Source organism: Thermobia domestica, chromosome 3 (assembly GCF_964235325.1).
Source record: "Thermobia domestica chromosome 3, izTheDome1.hap1.1, whole genome shotgun sequence".
NCBI classification, from domain to species: domain Eukaryota; kingdom Metazoa; phylum Arthropoda; class Insecta; order Zygentoma; family Lepismatidae; genus Thermobia; species Thermobia domestica.
The window spans coordinates 259,659,219-259,677,626 of NC_137456.1; the positions used below are offsets into that span (position 1 = coordinate 259,659,219).

General features: G+C 37.4%; 2 protein-coding genes across 4 annotated transcripts in view; both read left to right on the plus strand.

Moving 5' to 3' along the window:
- smash (smallish) overlaps nucleotides 1-18,408 on the plus strand; it is a 357,062-nt gene that overhangs the window by 99,689 nt on the left and 238,965 nt on the right. The gene's annotated exons all lie outside the window — the stretch shown is intronic.
- Nucleotides 9,182-9,589, plus strand: LOC145682203 (uncharacterized). Its single transcript, XM_081753787.1, has one exon. The coding sequence runs from the start codon at nucleotides 9,182-9,184 to the stop codon at nucleotides 9,587-9,589; it is 408 nt and encodes a 135-aa protein (XP_081609913.1).

Genomic DNA, 18,408 nt, shown 5'->3' on the forward strand with positions numbered 1-18,408 from the left:
GACTGAGAGCACTAGGGAAGTTCCACGTGCCATGCTAGGACCTTACTGTCTCATGTACACGTAGTCGCTTCGCGCAACATACCGTTTCCTAGCTATGGGACGCGTGGGAAACTTACTTTCTGTATGCACCTCGTATTACATGTCAGTTCGTCGGTCATTACTTCGTGAAGAGTACACACACCACAAATTTAGTACGATGTTAACATTTATCGTGGCTAAATGGTTAGGAATCTGCTTTGCATTTGTATATTCTTGAGTTTATAATTTTCAGTGTGGTCTCAGGAGCTTTTTTTTTTTTTTCTCATGACATTGAGAGCGTATGAATAAAGAAACAGAGATCAGTGGTTTTAAAAAGCCAGAAATAATGTCTCTTTGAGAAGAGTATCAAATACTTCAATATGTTCTGTCTCTCTTACTGCAACCCTTCAATGATAAACGTATCAACAACAAAGTATTTCATTAGATAGTTTAAGCACTAAACAGTTACGCAGTCAACTTTTACTAATATCTTATTATTATTATTATTATTATTATTATTATTATTATTATTATTATTATTATTATTATTATTATTATTATTATTATTAAAATTATTATTATTCATGAGCACACTTAATAGTTTCAATCACTTCTAAACCTTTTCTTCCCTCTCTCGTTTTTTAATTCCTTCTAATCTTCTGCCACTTCACTTTGAATCCAATTTCCTCGGAAACAATGTCATAATGACTTATTTTTTAAAAATTTCGTCATATATTTTCTTCTCTGCCCTGCCATCCCTAATACTCCTGCCTCTACTACTACTGCTGTTACTACTACTACCAATAATAGCATAATAATACGTGATTGTTAGTAGTTCGTGCAAAAATATCCCTTTTTCCCCGCTTCGAAAGCAAATTCCCTGCTTCTGAATAGAAAGAAAAAAGTAGAATTTTGCCGGCGTCTCGGTGACCTTCCGCCGAGAAGAATCTTGGCAGTCGCTCGTCAAGCGCTTGTCATCATTGGACAGGTTTTTGCCCAGTTACCTTGTGTTGTACATTCTTTTACGACGCGTATTTTTACCAACTACTAATTATGTTACATGCTCTAAAAATACAGGGAGTCTTCCTTTTAATTTGACAGCGTTAACCATCTTCATTTTATTCGTTATATATACAGGTTTTGTCTATCATCATGATTTAAGAAAATGTAGTACCCATTTTGGCTTTTCAGTGTTGAGATTTATCAGATTGTAAAGTTGGAAAGACACTGGCCGTTCAGAAAGACATAACATACAATCATTAAGTAACGTTTCATGGTTGTTTTGTAGGTTTAAAGGAGATAAATGTGAACGATGATGGGAGAATTTGCGAATTGAAAAGAAAGAGAAAAATGTCAGAACTTTATGGGCTTTACCTTGTTCCACAATCCATGTAATTGGGGTTGAACCAACTACCTATCCCGCCAGAGCTAAACCCCATAGCACTGATTTATAAGCTGAAAATGTAAATATAACAGTACTCGTCAAATGTCTACGAGTAAGTTATCTAGAACTCCACATTGTAAAAATGTCGCTGTTTTCATATTAGGTATGTCGATACAAAACAAAATATTCAAAAACGCCTCGTACAGAATTCTTCCAGGTTTACAACATAGCCCTTAACCTTTGGAAATTTAATTCAAAACGTTCGAGTGTCTACGACTGTGTATTTGTATGTACTATGTATATTTACAGTGTTTAGCACTGTTCCAGATAACAACCAAATAAGAAATAATAACAGTGAGTAAAAAACTTCGAAGGAAGTTGATCAGCGTCTGTAGTTAAAGGTACAATCGGAAGTAAAAGTGCTTTCTTACCATTACATTTTCGTTTTTCAGTAATTGGCGTAATCAGTTAACACACCCAAGTATATATTTTTTTTGGTAACGTGCAGAGAATTACGTTCTTCCAATACAAAGAAAACTATTTAAATTGATAAACTTTTGATGTGAAAGAACATTTGCATGGGTAAAATTAAAGTTTAGCGGGGTATAAGAGACTTTTTCATAGAGTAGCTAAATTACCTCTTAGTGGGCGGGGAAGCACTTTGCTTGGGTAAGTTAAGCTCTAGTCGATGGGAAAGGAATTTTACATGGGTTAATAAGTTATAGTGGGCGGGAGAGAATTTTTGCATGAGTAAATTGGCACTTTTGCATGGGTGAATGAAGCTCTAGCTTGCGGGAAAAGTTTTTAAAATGGGGGGAATTAAACTCTAACGGATGGAAAAGCATTTTTTGTTGGGTTACTTAAACTATAATGAAAGAGGGGTTTTTTTTTTTTTTCGACGAGGGAATTAGACTCTGGCGGGCGGAAAAGCACTTTGCGGGTTAATTAAATTGTAATGAATGGGATAGCATTTTTGCATGGATAAATAAGTTGTAGTGTGTGGGAAAGGACTTGTGCATGGGTAAATTAAACTGTGGCGGGTGGAAAAGCATTTTTGCATTGGTGAATTAAACTCTAGTGGGTTGAGAAAGCACTTTTGCAGGGTAAACTAAACTCTAGAAAGGGTGGGAAAGTACTGTGCATAGGTAAATACATGATTTCTGTTACATTTAAGAATTCAAAACTGGAGCTTTCAATTTGGTTATTTACATTATTATTTCCTAAAGGTTAGCTTTGATTCAGTTCCTGCATTGGTTTCTACAACAAAGTGTGTTTGACCCTATGTTTTACAGTATGTGAAATCACTTTTAGTTTCAATTTATGGTTTTTGAAGGCTTCTTGAGTCCATAATTTATTCTCTGCTTTCGAACACTATCAACCTCAATTTACTCGACTTTATAATATGTTAACGAACTCGACTACTTCGCAGTCTTAACCTGGCTCTTGGAGTTTGTGTGTGTATGTGTATCTGAGAGTGTGTACATCGTTTTCTAATTTCGAGAGAGGAAGAGAATTGTGGTGGATTGGACGACACGTTTTACGTTCCCGCTTCTGTATACACACATAGGCTAGATTCTTTGTCCCATCTTTTCCTTTCATCTTGTTCCATTGTATATTTCTTCCACAGTCCTTGTCCTTGTTTGCTGACTATCATGGATTGCTGACCTTATTTGATTTCGCGAATTTTACCCGGATTGCTACCTATTTCTCGATTTTGACTTATTCCTTGAAAAATAGAAATGATCTCATTTGTAACTTTTTTTCTACTTCTTGCCTATCTGTGCAGTTTTATTATTTAGCAAACTTTCTTTCTTACAACAATCTAGCAGAAGTGCCCAGCTTCTCACGCGAAGAATAATTTTTATGCACAATAGTTGAAAACAAACCTCTGAGTAATATGAATAATGACGAGTAGAAAGAGTAGAATGTCAGTTTCCGGGTCAGCTGACATTTATGTTCGTGAATAAGTTTGGGCTTAAATGTCATCAGGATTGTCAGCAATCAACTTAGCGAACCCGAAATCTATAGATTCGACACTAATCGATCATTTTGGACATTTTACTTGTCATCCCTTGTACCGATGGAGGCTGAAGTTGGGCTTACACGTCATCGGAAGTATCACTATTCATCTCAGTAATCCCGAAAACTATAGATTCGACACTGGTATCGTTCTTGATAATTTTTACGTCACCTCTTTCCCGCTCCATAAGGTGACTTACCCCACAATCTTTTTTGATTGAAAGTTATCTCTGTATGTCCATTTGTTTTTAAAAATTAGTTTATCTACCGTTTCATCTTTCTAACATCGAGTAGCTTGTGAGACTCTATTTTTGGCATAAACCTTAAACCACGTCTTCCTTTTTAAATTCTCTTCCTCCCCCTTAGGACACGCTCAAAAAGTTGTAACGATGTCATCTTTAACCTTAACGCTACCTTGTGACCCTTCAATCTAAATCAGCTCCTCAACAGCCTTCAACTTCATGTATTGACAACGGTGGATAAAATTGGTCTGAGTTCATGAGGACCATCCTCACGATGTCTCTATTGATATTGTTCTTTGTTCAGGTCTCGAAACTAAAAACCCTGATTACATGAGTGCACTCTTTCACAAGTTTTAAAAGCCATTTTTCTCCTGGCAAACAGCTGACATTCCTTGAATCTCGTATATTTGTTTTTATCTCCCTCTCTCTTTCTTTAATTTTCCCCTTGCTCATCTACCCGCGTGTGTGTACGTGTGCACGGCGTGTGTACTTGCGGAGGAGAGAACTGAATTAGATAGCTCCCAGGGCAGGAAAGAAACGAGTGAAAACGCGGCCCCTGTTGTTGAAGTATGTAGTGTTTGTTGTGTCTTTACGTTTTGTGTTGTGTGTGTCAAGCTGCTTATCTGTCTGTCGTCGTTCAAAGGGGCGGTGGTGGTCATTTGACGTCGACATACCCCACGGTACATCTGGATATTTCGAATAATTCGTGGAAGAAAGGTCATTAGAAGTTCAGTGACTTGGCAGGTAAGCTTTATAACAACGTAGTTACTGCAGGTGACTTTAAATTAATATGAAGTTTTAGTAGTTGGAACACGCAAAGATATTTCAAAAAGAGATTTTTTTGTAAGCCTTTTATCATTATGTCGTGTGGAAGAGGCAGGTGGTGAGAGTTACTGACATAATAATAATAATAATAATAATAATAATAATAATAATAATAATAATAATGGGAGAACACTAACAAATCCACAGCCACAATCACAAGTTCCAATGATCTCAAATGAAATTAGTGACTCTTCAAATCAGAGGCGAGCATTGTGACTCCAGATGGGAAGAGTCACCGGTTTCATCCCAGCCCATATGGGGTGTTTTTGATAGACATTATCTGTGCGGCTATTCGATGCGTTCGTAATGCGTTTTTATGGCTCATGCGTACGCTTAGAATACGCTGACCATGTATTTAAATGTGGATGGCTAATCACAATGCGTTGCAAACGCGAAAGCAATAAAAACGCGCAGAATACGTAGGCTCGAGCGTATTTGGTGCATTTCGGAACAATAGACCGCTTGTTGTTTCGGAATCAGTAAAAGCTTTCCAAAGAAAGGAAATACATGTTGCCAGGCAAAGGGATTTTTAGCAAGAAACAGCTGCCCGGAAGATGCTTTGTGCAGAGTATTGGAATTGTGTGCTATTAGAAAATATGTGCATGTGTAACAAAAGTAAAATCACAAAAATACAAGGGAATTCCGAAAAATTAGCTAACCTCAGAAAAATCTATGCAACACAATAGGATTATTTCTCGTGATTCGCATGAAGAGGAATAAGGATGTGGCAATAAGGCCTGGAAACCCTGACTGGCTCACAATATGATTTATATAACTCGAGCGAAAGTAAAATTATCGAGTAGCCACCTTGGTCGCGTTCGCTACGGGAGGTAACTCATCCTCGAGTAGCCGTACACTTAGTCCATGTGTTTTCAGTATTGTCTCGTTTCCTCCCACATTCGTATTCCGCCAACGTAACTACACTTTCATTATTCATCCGTCACCTTTAGCTGAAAATGGATAACCACGCGACGTTATTCAAAAGATTTACGTAATTTCTGTCACTCGGCCTCTATCGTATGTGATGTTATCTGCCTATGAATCTTCGCTGTCTTATTTCTTATAAGATTGGGACTTATACTAAATATTGTACTATTAGTCCGTTCGTTCGTTACTACACACGATAACGCTTGAACGAAAGCGAATGTTTGAATGAATCATTCTCTTTGAGAGAGAGATCGAGCGATTATCTCGGCCGAGCTCGTTAATAGACTCAATCGCTTAACATCTTCACAGGGGGAGGGGACACGGTGGTTCAGTGGTAGAGCGCGTACCTCTGGTGCGTCGGGTCCCTAGTCGGATCCACGGCCAAGTAAGTTTGTGGAGGACAACATTGTGTCCGTGAGTTTTCACAGAGTACTTTCGTTTACTTCCACTTTTTCATTCCACAAATTCTTCCATCATTCGCTTGCCTTAATCATCGTCTCCCTTAGCCTAAAAGGCATAAGCGTGAGACGTTAAACTGAAAGAAAGGTAACATCTTCACGGATAACTGGGACTTTTAACAGTGGCTATTCACATGCCGTTTAAAATGTGTAACATTCCGTAGCTTCTATGCAACCTGCACAGTAGGAAAGAATTGTTGGTTGCCATATAATAAAAAGCTTTCTTACTGCAAACGCCTCATATATGGGATCACGTGATCCTCTATATTGTCTTCAGCAGTTTTTTTTTTAAAACTTTCTTTTTCAAATATTCCTCCATTTAAGCAAGAAGCTGCTATGACTTTATTTTCACCGCCGGCATAACTTCAAGGAGGGAATATTTAGAATGAAAAGGTCTTGATGTATCAGGATTTAGGACAGGCTAAGATAGCAAACAGCATTCTTGAACTCAGTGTTTTGGAAGTGTGAACGATGTTTTGGAAGATCCCCAATGAGACCATGTGAAACATTAAGAACATAACATTTTCACATGTGCAACAGCAAAGATTGAGAGAAAAAGTCACATTTTCTTATCCGTTTGAAGTCGTTCGTTAGTGTACTTTATAGCCTGCTAGAATAGGAAATGCGTATGCATAGAACAGCACAGAACTGTGTGTGTATATAATAATAAAATCACTAAGAGGAGAATTGCACTGAATTAGCTGAATTGAAACCAGTGGATATTTGTGGAAGCTAATAATTGAATTAACTTCATTCAACCAAGATCCAAATAGACTCAGTTGAAGGATTGAAATGGACGAAATGAAAATTGTTTGCACTTCGCATGACATCGAAAAGAAATAAAACATACAGTATCTTCCATGTCTAGAAATAGGGTAATCCTTCCTCGCTTTTCTTTTATTTCTCTCAGCACTGCCTACTACAACTATTTCACTGATGAAAGGAGCACGACTTGGCATTAAGCACTTAACATGAAAACCTGATTAAGTATAAAATAGATGACAGCATTTTACAATTCTAATGCTGCAGTACAGCTTAGTCGTCACGAGTGTCATTGAAACAATTACGTGTGGCCCGCATTGTGTGAGTGGAGATCTCTGCATTAAAGAGCCATAATGAAAATTTGGATTGTTTTCAGTTTAACGAAACCAGAGGAACTGTTATATTTTCGGCATGATTAAAAAAAATCAATTATTTCATAAAGTGAAGAAAACTTTCTATCACTAGCAATAATTGACGAGTTTGACGATCAGAAACCCCCGCGCGCAGGTTTTGTAATCTGGGATGATGATACCCGGGCAAGTGTTAGTGTGTCTATATCAATGTTGATACGCACTTCTAGCATTTATTTTTCTGCTGTACGACCTCGATAATCATTATTATGAAGTCGTAGTAAAAGGTTTTATAAAGGTAAATAGTATGCAAACTAGAGTTGCATTGAATATATCAGTGCTAGTACAACTCAGAACAGAACGTTAGACCAAACTGAAAGATAAGAAGTTCGTAGTTGTGTGTTGATCAGACACTTGACGAGGGATGAAAAATTGTTTTTTTCTCTGAGTGAAGTGAGAACATAGGCGTGGTCAGATCAAGTATACTGTGCATAACGAAACGCAAGACAATAGCAGCAACTGAGAAGTAGAAGTTTTGTGGGCGTAGAGAAGTGGTGACTCAAAAACAGGTTTTTGCCGTTATCTTCTTAACCAAACAGCATTAACTTCAAGGAGAACAGGAAGACAGAGTTCAGAAAAAAAAAGAAGCGAGACAAAAGATAAGCAAGCAAAGAAGAAAAAAAAATGTTCAAAATACACAGGATGCTGATTGCTAAAAAGATATTTAATTTCTGAGAAAACTTGATTTTTCCAACTGAAAACGTTACGTTGTTTACATAGAAGAGAAAGTTGTAAGAGAAAAGCAGTGGCATTGCCAGCAAGATTTCTTAGAGGGGATAGAGATACAATACTGGGGGGGGGGGGGTAATAACAGATATCAAGGAGTGCTACAAAACGGTTTATTTATTTATTTGATATTTCTGAAATCTGTAACAGGGCTGTAGAGCCTTTTTAGTTTACACCTTTACCTGATTTAAAAAATCGCACATCTATTTATGGGACACCCGTAATCTAGTGGTGGAGCGCTGGACTCACTTCCGGCCAGTGCTTCGCAGTTTTCGGCGTCCACCGTGAGGCATCGTGAGGCAAACTGGAGAATCACGTGAATACAAGCCGTGACGGCCACTAGGTGTAGAAAGCTCCAGATATGCCTGTTACAGATAAGGCGACGGATCACGTGTTAATCGTTAGGTTGGGCGTAATTCAGCCAGTCGGTAACAGATGACGTTGGAGCGGGGCTGTCACGCCAAGTGGTTTTTGGTTTGCTTTTGTATACTTACTTATCTAAAGAAACAACTGAAAGTTTCAGAGAGGAGAAGATAGCAGCAGCAGAGATTAGTAAGCCCCCTGACCACCCTCTAGCTATGGATCTGCCCTGCACTTTATGAAATATGTTCGCAGTTAACGTTGTATACTTCGTTGCAACTACTGTTTGGAAGCGTACCTGGTCCCATGCCTTTGGTGTATGCTACAGTGTAGTACTCGGATGCTTGAATCCAAAGGAAATATAAAGTGCATTTAATAAGAAACAAATCATTTTACGCAGAAATAAGTATAAAAAAGAGCTAAATTTAATTTAATTTGGTAAATGCACTGATTTCATATCTAGTTATGCTCCAAGTTATAAAAACTCCACAGTTATATACAGTCCGGTCCAAAAAATTATCCCCACTGTGAATATTTACTTTAAACGTATATTTTATTTCAAATTTCCAAACAAAATTTATTTCTTATCATGGGTTTTAGGTTAAATGTATATTGTAAATAATTTGTAGAATACTTAGGAATAATTCTATTGATATTGCCTCTAATATTTTTGATTTTGTTAGAGAATAGATGTCAGGAAACAGGTTGGCCTGTCTTGTTTAACATGTGGTAATATGCAGTAAGTTAAAATTACAGAAAGATTTCATTCCAAAATTTTGAAATTAGTGCAACAATCGAATTGGAGATGACATTCGCGTCTTTTTAGTTTACAAAAATATCCCCTAAGTGTCTTTGCTAATCACCATTTCCTGGTCCTTTCCGCTAAGCACCACTTCCCGCTCGAACACTTTCCCGCATTCTCAGTCAGCTGTTGTTGCCGAGTGATGATTTTTCAGTGAACTGTTGTTCGATTCTGAATTTCACAGTGCTGTAGAAGTGTATTTCTGTAATTTGATATTAATTTCACTCTAAATTATCAGTGTTTACATCATGGGAAAGGCGAAAGACCTGTCTCCTCGGAAGCAAGGACAAATTTTAGCATGGAATTCGGAAGGGATATCTAACACGGAAATTGCTAGAAGATTACGCATTGATCACAAAACAGTTGGTAACGTTTTGAAACGTCAGGCAGAAACCGGAATGTCAAGTTTAAGGTGTAGATATGGGCGTAAAAAGAAGACAAACTACTGCCTCTGTAGGACAATCAAAAGGATTGCTAAGCAAGATAGGAAATTAAGTTCCAGGCAGATTGCTGTTAAGATAAGTGAGGAAGTAGGGGAGTCAGTTGCACATCAAACAGTGCTCCGACGGATTTCTGACACAAGCATTAAGAAGAAAAGTCCTGTAAGGAAACCACTTTTGTCACGCAAACACTTACGGACAGAAAGCGATTCGTAGAAATGTTTGAAAACTGGATACCCCAAGATTGGAAGAAAGTAATTTTCTCAGACGAGAAGAAATTTAGTGTTTTTGGGAACAATAGTGGTGTGAAATTGTGGATGGAGCCTGGAGAGAAGTTGCAGAAAGAATGCATCAAAAAAAAAAAAAAAAAAAAAAAGCTTAGTGATAGTGTTACGTTGTGAGGAGCGATGTGTTCAAAGAGAGTGGGAAGATTGAAAGTGTGCGTTAGTTCAATTGATGGTTTGCAATACTGTTAGATATTAAAAAGGGAACTCTTATACACAGCCAGGGACCATTTCAGTGGAGTTTACTTGAGACCGTTAATTTTCCAAGACGATAATGCTGCGTGTCGTCGCTCGAAGATTGTTAACAAATGTGTGTCAGATCTTGGTATCCAGAGATTTTGGTGCCCTGCAAATTCATCGGACCTAAATCCTATTGAAAATTTATGGGCCATTATGTCGACTAAACGAAGCAAATATTTTATTACAAATAAAAGGGAACTAATTGAAAAAATGTTCATGTGGGGTATCATGAAATCGAGCCAGGCACTTGTGACAATCTTGTTGCGGCAATGCCGAAACGAATACAGGCACTGAAACAAGCTAAAGGTCATCACACAAAATACTGAAATCGATTACAGATGTGTAAAAAAATTGAAACTATGTAGTGAAATAAATTGCGAAACACATCATGCACAATCATGTTCAAATAGTCTCTCATTATAGTAGCAAAACTTGTTTTTCAGCAAAACATTCAAGTGGGGATATTTTTTTGGACCGGACTGTATATATATATATATATATATATATATATATATATATATATATATATATATATATATATATATATATATATATATATATATATATATATATATATATATATATATATATGACTTACAATCGAAAAAAAATACTATGAAGGGAACGAGTGTCATGTAGAGATCGAAAACGACCGATATTAGTGTCGAATCCATAGTTGTCGAGGTCGCTTAGGCGAATAAATGATTCTCCTGCTGCCATATTAAATCCATGTTCATCTCCATCGGCATGCAGAGTGAGAATGGGTGAAATTTTAAAATGCCCAAAATGGCCGAGATTAGTGTTGAAACCATTGTTTTCGGGGTCATTAAGCTGATTGGTGACTGTCGCGATAACATTTAAGCCCAAGTTTAGTCACGAACGTGCATGTTAGTTCGTCCACGATTTGTCGTTATGTATTCTAGTCAGTTTCTTTATTTTCTGATTTCCCTGTGGATCAGTGGCGGATCTGACCCGGCGCTGGGAAACCTAGCACTCCCTAGTTTTTTGTGACAAAATAATTCAAGCTATTACTTAAATATTTTTGGAAGTTTATAGTAAATTCATGATATACCTATCATAGGCTGGGTTGTAGCATCCGCCAGTTTTACTTTCTAGATCTGCCACTGATCTCTTCTCTATCTTTAATCCACCGTCTTTTTGTTCCTTTTTCTTTCTTTCTCTCTCTCTTTTTTTTTTCGGAAGTTAAGTACTGTACTTTTGTAGAGAATATGAGGACGTTCATAATCATCATCATCAAGGTGAGAAATTCAAGTTTAATGGAACGGATCTATCTTTCTGGTCAGAATATGAGAAGAAATCATCTTTTATATTATTAACAAGTGCAGATGATTATTCAGATTATTCAGGAATGCATAAAACCGTTAGTAATGTTTGTGTCCATTTTCAGTTCCCGCCCTGTTCCTCGTACCTCCTCTTTTGAACCAGTTTTTTTTTTAATGGTTTCAGAAAGGCAAGAGCACAGGGAGGTATTGGTAAACGTACGTGCCAGGCCAGTACCTTGACTGACTGACTGATTGATGGACGGGCGTCGCCTGGGAAGACAAGAGTTTCCTCAGCCTCTTCGCTTTTGTCTTCACACGCCGCATCTCAACGGCAATTCAATTCTTTGTTTTACAGGGTTATCTAAAACCCCACCGCGCTGCCACCCACTCTCTTCAAAGACGTTTAGCAAGTCATCACATAAAAAGAACTAGTCCCGTTCGCCTTGTGTGGCTTTCCCCACCCAACTTTTATCTAACTTTTCTCTGTGTGCACTCTATTTTAGGTCAGTGGGCACGTGCCATTTACCGCCCAAGGCACTAACTTGATTCATCTCACATTTTTTCTCTCTTTTTTTTTTTCTATCTGCTTCCTTTTAAATCCACCTTGAGAGATATTCCTTGTTTTCTTTTTGTTTGACCATGCAGAAAGCTCTTGGTTCAAAATTCTGTTTCATCATCTTCCATTTTTCTCTTTTCTCACTTTATAAAAGTAGGAGGGGGGGAATCAGGATTGAATCTTTTTGTTTCACATTTATATCAAAGTGTATAGTGTTAAGAGTGCGTACTAAGAATGCACATACACACATACATGCATACATTGTATCATATAGAAACACATTTAATTCATTATTTTATACGACTTTAGATTTTGCTAGAATTCTCATCAAAATCCCGTAAGAAGTTGCTTTCAATTTAAAGGAAATGTTTGACTATAGATTAATCATATCAATATTTAATTTCTAATAAAGTTACCCACCTTTCCTCGGACCAAACCTGATACTGCCTGTCTTCGCAGATTTCACGAAAGCAGTATTGTAGTGCGGCTGGGGTACTGGCTTTAGTATCTGATAACCATGTTGAACATATGTCTTTGTTGTGACCTTGTGTGAAAATACAGTTTGCTTTTTTTGTCAGTAAAATAAAATAGATTTCGCTATCAATAAAATGTGGTTCAGGTCTATTTTTTTTCCCTTTTACAGTTCTTTGCAACGTATTCCTGTATGGTTTTAAGGCATTTCTCAATACAGGGTTAGATGTAAGACGGGATCCGAATTTCTGCTCCACTTCACAAAGTACAAAGGCCACGGTAAGGCACAGTTCCAACGCAGAAACACGAAGGTTACACCACTGAGGCAGTGGTATGTGATGTCTCTTCTAGCAAAATAGTATTGTGAAAAGGCGAATGGTTGGAATCAATTCTAGGATATCTACATTGTAGCATTTTCCGATTCACTCTTCGATTGTTCTAGCGTATTTTAACGCTACCATGAATATAGATTTGCTATTGGACGCTCCACTAAGAATGCCATAGTGAGACAATATGCGCAGACGCCCCTATGTTGTGCATCACCACATAAGCCATAGCCAAAACAGACTTCAGTAAATCTTACACGCAATGTCACGCGGAATTAAAGAAATTGACGGCGTCGGAGAATCCAACGACACAGTGATATAGAGCTAGTCATCCAAATCCGTGTGTCTCAACTGCCATCCATTATGCCATTCACAAAAGGTAATGTCCTGAGGTGGAGCGGCCGTAAGGTTAATATTCATTCGCTGAAAAACAGTCATTTCGTGATAGAAAACCACCAACTGCAGAAAGCTGTACGACAGTGCACTGCAAGTTACCCACGCAATTCTGTTGTAATTGGATCTAGTTTCAGAGAGAAATTAAAGCTTCGTCGCGTTGCCAACAATATGAAAATCAATGCTACGTGTTATCAGGAAAATATTTTCAGTAACTTTTACAGAACTAAATTCTCACACTATATGGAGCGGACATCAACTGGTGAAATTCCATCAGATCATGGCGTCCAGTCAGCTTCAGAAAACTAGGTCCAGGATTCATGGTATTCTCTTCACTGACACTCCACTGAAGAGTCTCGATGATAGTCCAATGGACTACTGTGCCTTTAGACTTCCGAAACAACGTTTCTTCTTGAAAAGTGCGAACAGTGTTTGGCCTCGGGAAAGCGTTCTAACTGTTATGGAATAAAATACCTCTTGTGAACCTGCAAGTAAGTTTCCTCCAGTGGAAAGTGGCTGTCGAGAGTACAGTGGAAAGTGGCTGTCGAGAGTACTGGTATAACATAGAACGCAACTGATGGTCGAAGGGCCTGTTATATGGAAACCTATCAACTACTGTGTACTGAATGAAGCTGATCCCCCAGCGGTGATCGAAACTGGAACCACGTGCTTTAAACACTTAGCCACAAAGGAGCATCCCTTTCGAAGTAATAGGTCAAAGAGAAATGTTGCCGCTTTCTAGTTAAGAAATGTGGTAACCGTGTATAGGGAAGTTCCTTTTTCAGAATTAAAATACCAAAGTAGCATTGAAGAATTGGTGTTCATAATTATGTGTCGTTTCATACGCTTTTCCCATCTGTGGAGAAGAACAATTTCATTGTCGATCGTTCGTCACTCTCATGCCAAGGTGCTCAATGGACTGTGTCTAATTGGGAATGGTTACGTGAATAGCAGCGGAAGCTGTATACAAACAACAAGAAATGATTGAAGCGAGTCTTAGGATTTGCACTTAACCAGTCTTTACAGAAGTTGGTTCAATAATCTTAGAATATTACAAAAATACATTTGTCTTTCGTTTTTTCTGTTTTAATTGTTATTGGTTAAGAAATAGGTACGAGCATAACTGATCTGTCTTTCATAACAGTAACTTCGTAATAGCTGGCAATAAAAGAATTTATTTCTATTAATTTAACATTGTTACAATATTGCAGGAAATGTTATGTAAGTCAGTTACGAACATATACTCATTAGTGGCATACAACTGTTGAAATAACAGGATTTTAGCAATAATACAAAATCATGACCTTGTAGTTTTATTTTAAGAATTTTCTCTACTAACCAAATGAAAACTTCTTTTTATGTTAGAAACTTAGGTGTATTGCACTTTTCAATACTGTTTAAAGAACTGAAAACACCTAGTGAACGCGAAGTTAATGAACTCTTTAGCACACACCAAAGGTAACAGTTTACACGATCTTCATAGTAAAATAAATTTTAAAAAAATGTTCTGTCTCACAAAAAACTTTTGAATTAAGTCTATACGAGGATGGCAAAACATGATATGTACGTTTATACAGGCAAGCAAATTACAATCTTTTAAATTAAGTCTATACGAGGATAGCAAAACACGCTATGTGCATTTATTCAGGCAAGCAAATTACAACCTTATGAATCAAGTCTATATGAAGATAGCAAAACAAGATGTGTACGTTTTTTATAGGCAAGCAAATTACAATGTTATAAATTAAATATCTATACAAGGTTGGTAAAACATGATAATATGTCACTTTTTGACAATTTTCTGATTTTTCGTTCTGGTAGTTGGCCATACTAAAATCTATATGCTGGAAAAAGTTCATAATACGTTAGCTAAAAATTTCCTATTTTGCAGTATATATATTTATCCCTTACCGCTTTTACTTTGATACCTGTCAAGAGGTAGACGAACGAATAGAGAGAGACCTTCAGTAAGAGACCTCTTTCCCCTCTAATGGCTAGAGCTCTTTTTGTGTTGCACAAGGATCCGGTTTGATTCCCGGTGGGAGAGTATCGAACTCACTACAGTGGTTCAGGTTCCACTTATGTTCGAAGTAGTAAAATTAACGATAGTAAATACAAATCAGTCAATCTATACAACGTTTAATACTTTAACATAGCATAGTAGGGAAACAAAATTTTTCAGTTTAACGTTCTACGATTATGGCTGTTAGATTAAGGGAGACAGGTGATTAAGGCAAGTGAATGATGATGTGAGAATTGGGGAAATGAGAATGGTGGAGGAAATGGGAGTACCTCAACCAAACTTATGGGCACGATATTATCCTCCACGAATTACGTTGCCCGGGGATTGATCCTGGTATCCCATATACCTAGCGCTCTACCACTGAGCCACCGTGCTTCCCGGATAGGAGGGAAATTTTTGAAGAAAGCTTGAAATACCTTCAGACCGCTGAACAACAGAACAAACATTCAGATTTTCGATCCTTTTTCTGTCCAATTACCTTGACCGTGCAGCTCACTTCCACATGCGAACTGTTCTCTGTATGGCTTCTGCCGCTTTATTTACTCCCTGTCTTGGGTAACTCATGTTCGCAATCGCGTGTTTAGTGTTTTAAAGAGAAGCTTCAATGTATGAAACCTATAAATATGAAGCCACTAGAAATATGAAACCTATAAATAGAAAGACAAAGGAATAGAGAAGCATAGATTCTCGAGAACACCTTTGTATGAGTAGCTGCCGGTTCGATTCCCAGGTGAATGTGAACACAGTATAGTTTAGAAGAAATAAGTACTGATGTTGAATTATAAGATAAAAACATTTAAAAAATTTGAATAGAATAAATTAAAAACAACGAGTTGACCCTAAAAGTCAGGATTCAAGGCAGAAGAATAAAGATAACTAATTTATTTGTCTCACACTGTTGTAATTATTCTGTGAAATATTTCAAACAGATTACACTCGGATAAAAAGAGATGCAAAGGAGAACATTGAGCTGATGTGGCCAGTCGTCCAAGTCTGTAGCGGCTAATATCAACAATTACGTTACGAAAGAAAGATGAATAATGCAGTAACGTACTTCTAATCAAGCATATTATCCAGTCTTGACAGTGTAAAATGCCTATACACTGTAAATATGTATTATAATCCAGTAAATTTCAGTTTAAGACCTGTTTATTATTATTATTATTATCAAAAGATCCAATATATTCCAATCAAAAATTTTCTTCTAGGCCTTATAACTGGAGAATTATATAGGCAAACCCAAACTATCACTTAACTTAGTATGATGTATTTGTTCCATAAAAAAAAATACGAAAACTCGATATAGGGTCCGTTCAAAAATTTTGTGGCTCCTGATCCAGAAACTAATTATTGGCCAAAATTGCAATCTTTTGTTACATTTTTTTCTGGATAATGCTTTTTTTTAGTGAATCGGCTCTCCAGATTTTATCCATTGCTTCCGATATCTTTAAAGGGAGGTCCGTAAGACCGAGTGTGTGTGTGTTTAGGTTTCAATATTAGCAAGTTATTATTTACCGTATATATTGTCTGACTAAGACAACCGAGTAAAGCTAATGTTGACGAAACTTTTTCGATAGGAGTGATTAATTACGTTCAAAATAGTAAAATTGCTCAAGTTTTATGTATTGCTAAAGTTTAAGAAGCTGATTGAAATTTTAGTGGGCTGTAGGTGAATGGGTCATTCTAGTATATTGACTTGATTCAATGCGAGAGTCAGTTATTTTGGTCGAAGAATTTCATCAGGTTATATAGTAGTTGTGCATCCTCGCCAGACAGTTTTTTTGGTGTTGTGCATAAAGAGGGACAGTCAGACACGCCTTTATTCTGGCTTGATTGTTTGCTATGTTGTTAAAAAGAAAATCAAGCAAAGTTTTTTTATTTTTTTTATAAAGGCAACCGTTGTGTAAGTTTTGACATTGGTTTCAGAAGTATATACCATGATTGCTGCTAAGCAACATTATGTATTATGAATCCTCAACAAGTGATGCAATAAATTGAATCCATCTTCGCAAATACAAATGATGGCCATTTTTGCTCACTTGTGTGACTCATCACTTTGCGTTTCTTTTGTTTGCCAACTCTTCTCTCTCTCTTCTCACGTGAAGATAAAGTGGTTAGGTTGCCAGTGCGAGGGATTTCGTTGGGAATTTCTTTTTTTAAATTCTGTTCCTTCGTCTTGCTCTTGGATTTCCTTTGCCAATTTTGCACTGTCACTAGTTACAACGACAGTTGACACTACGATTAAGTGGACGACAGGTTGATTTTGTACAAGCAGTTTTCTAGTGAGCCATTTTTACTCTCTTCGTAGTCATTTTTTTTTCCTTTCGTATTCCTCATTCTCTTGGACTGTGTGTGTTTGAATAGAAATGTTAACAAACAAGATATGAAAACAAGAGCCAAAATGGGAGGATCTGTGTGGATTAGAAACGAAAGGAGTTTCGAAATTTGAATTATGGAAAGAGAACCAGAGTGACAACTTGCGTTCTTTTTTAAAGCTTGAGAAGTAGCTACTTTATATAGATACTGAAGTATGTGTTAGGCGAGGTTAGATTCTGGATTATGTTGTTGATATTGGAGTTAACTTCTTGTTGGCAAAGCCTGATCTACAGTACGTGAATTAGGTTAAAGGTAGATTAACTGAACAAATAAGAACAGGCGCCAAAGGTCGACATTTGTGGATTAAAAGCAAAAATAGCTTCATAATGCGAATGTAAGGAAAACTATTAGCGCGAGAGGTTCCAGGTTGAACTTTCAGTTGGAAACATTTTATGACAATCAATTATTTGAATTGAGAAGTAGTTGTTTGTGTTAGCTTGGGTTGAGCCTCAGTTTTCATCACTGGGGCTTCGAGGTATGTGCCTATAATTTAAGGTGGAATCCGAACTGCTGTAATGCGTTCAAGTTTCAAGGCTCTCTATCGGAAATCGAACCCATATACCAAAGGCGTGCGCACTAGTCACTAGAGCAGGGGAGATGACTAATTAAGAGAGAGTGAACGTCAGTCCACAAGGCGCTTCTGACCGTGAGTACCCAATACATCAGCCAGTTTAACATACGTTGTATAGCTACCATGTGCGCACCATGGGCTTTACCGCGGGAACATTTGTTTTGCTACCTGGCCACAAGGTCTACCAGTTCCAGTGGGATAACCAAAGTTAAGTAGTGCTGGCTCTGGTCAGTATTTAGATAAATAATCGTAGGGAAAACCAAATAATTTTGCAGTACAGCATTTATTTAGCGTTGTGAGGACAGTTGGGGACGTACCTGAGAGGAGGAGGTAACGGTTTTCGGTCAAGAGAATCAACAAGACTGGCGGTGGGCCTCCTGACATGCTGTGACTACCTCTCCAATTTCAAATTGCTAACTGCTAAGCCTTCCAGATCGTGCAGACTCAGAGAATAAGTCACTATTGAATTGGATAACTTGTATTTTTTGGAAGTGTTTCATCGACTGATAAAC

Bases quoted from the DNA above. Each gene is read 5' to 3' on its own strand.
- LOC145682203 (XM_081753787.1), top strand. From the start codon at position 9,182: ATGGGAAAGGCGAAAGACCTGTCTCCTCGGAAGCAAGGACAAATTTTA.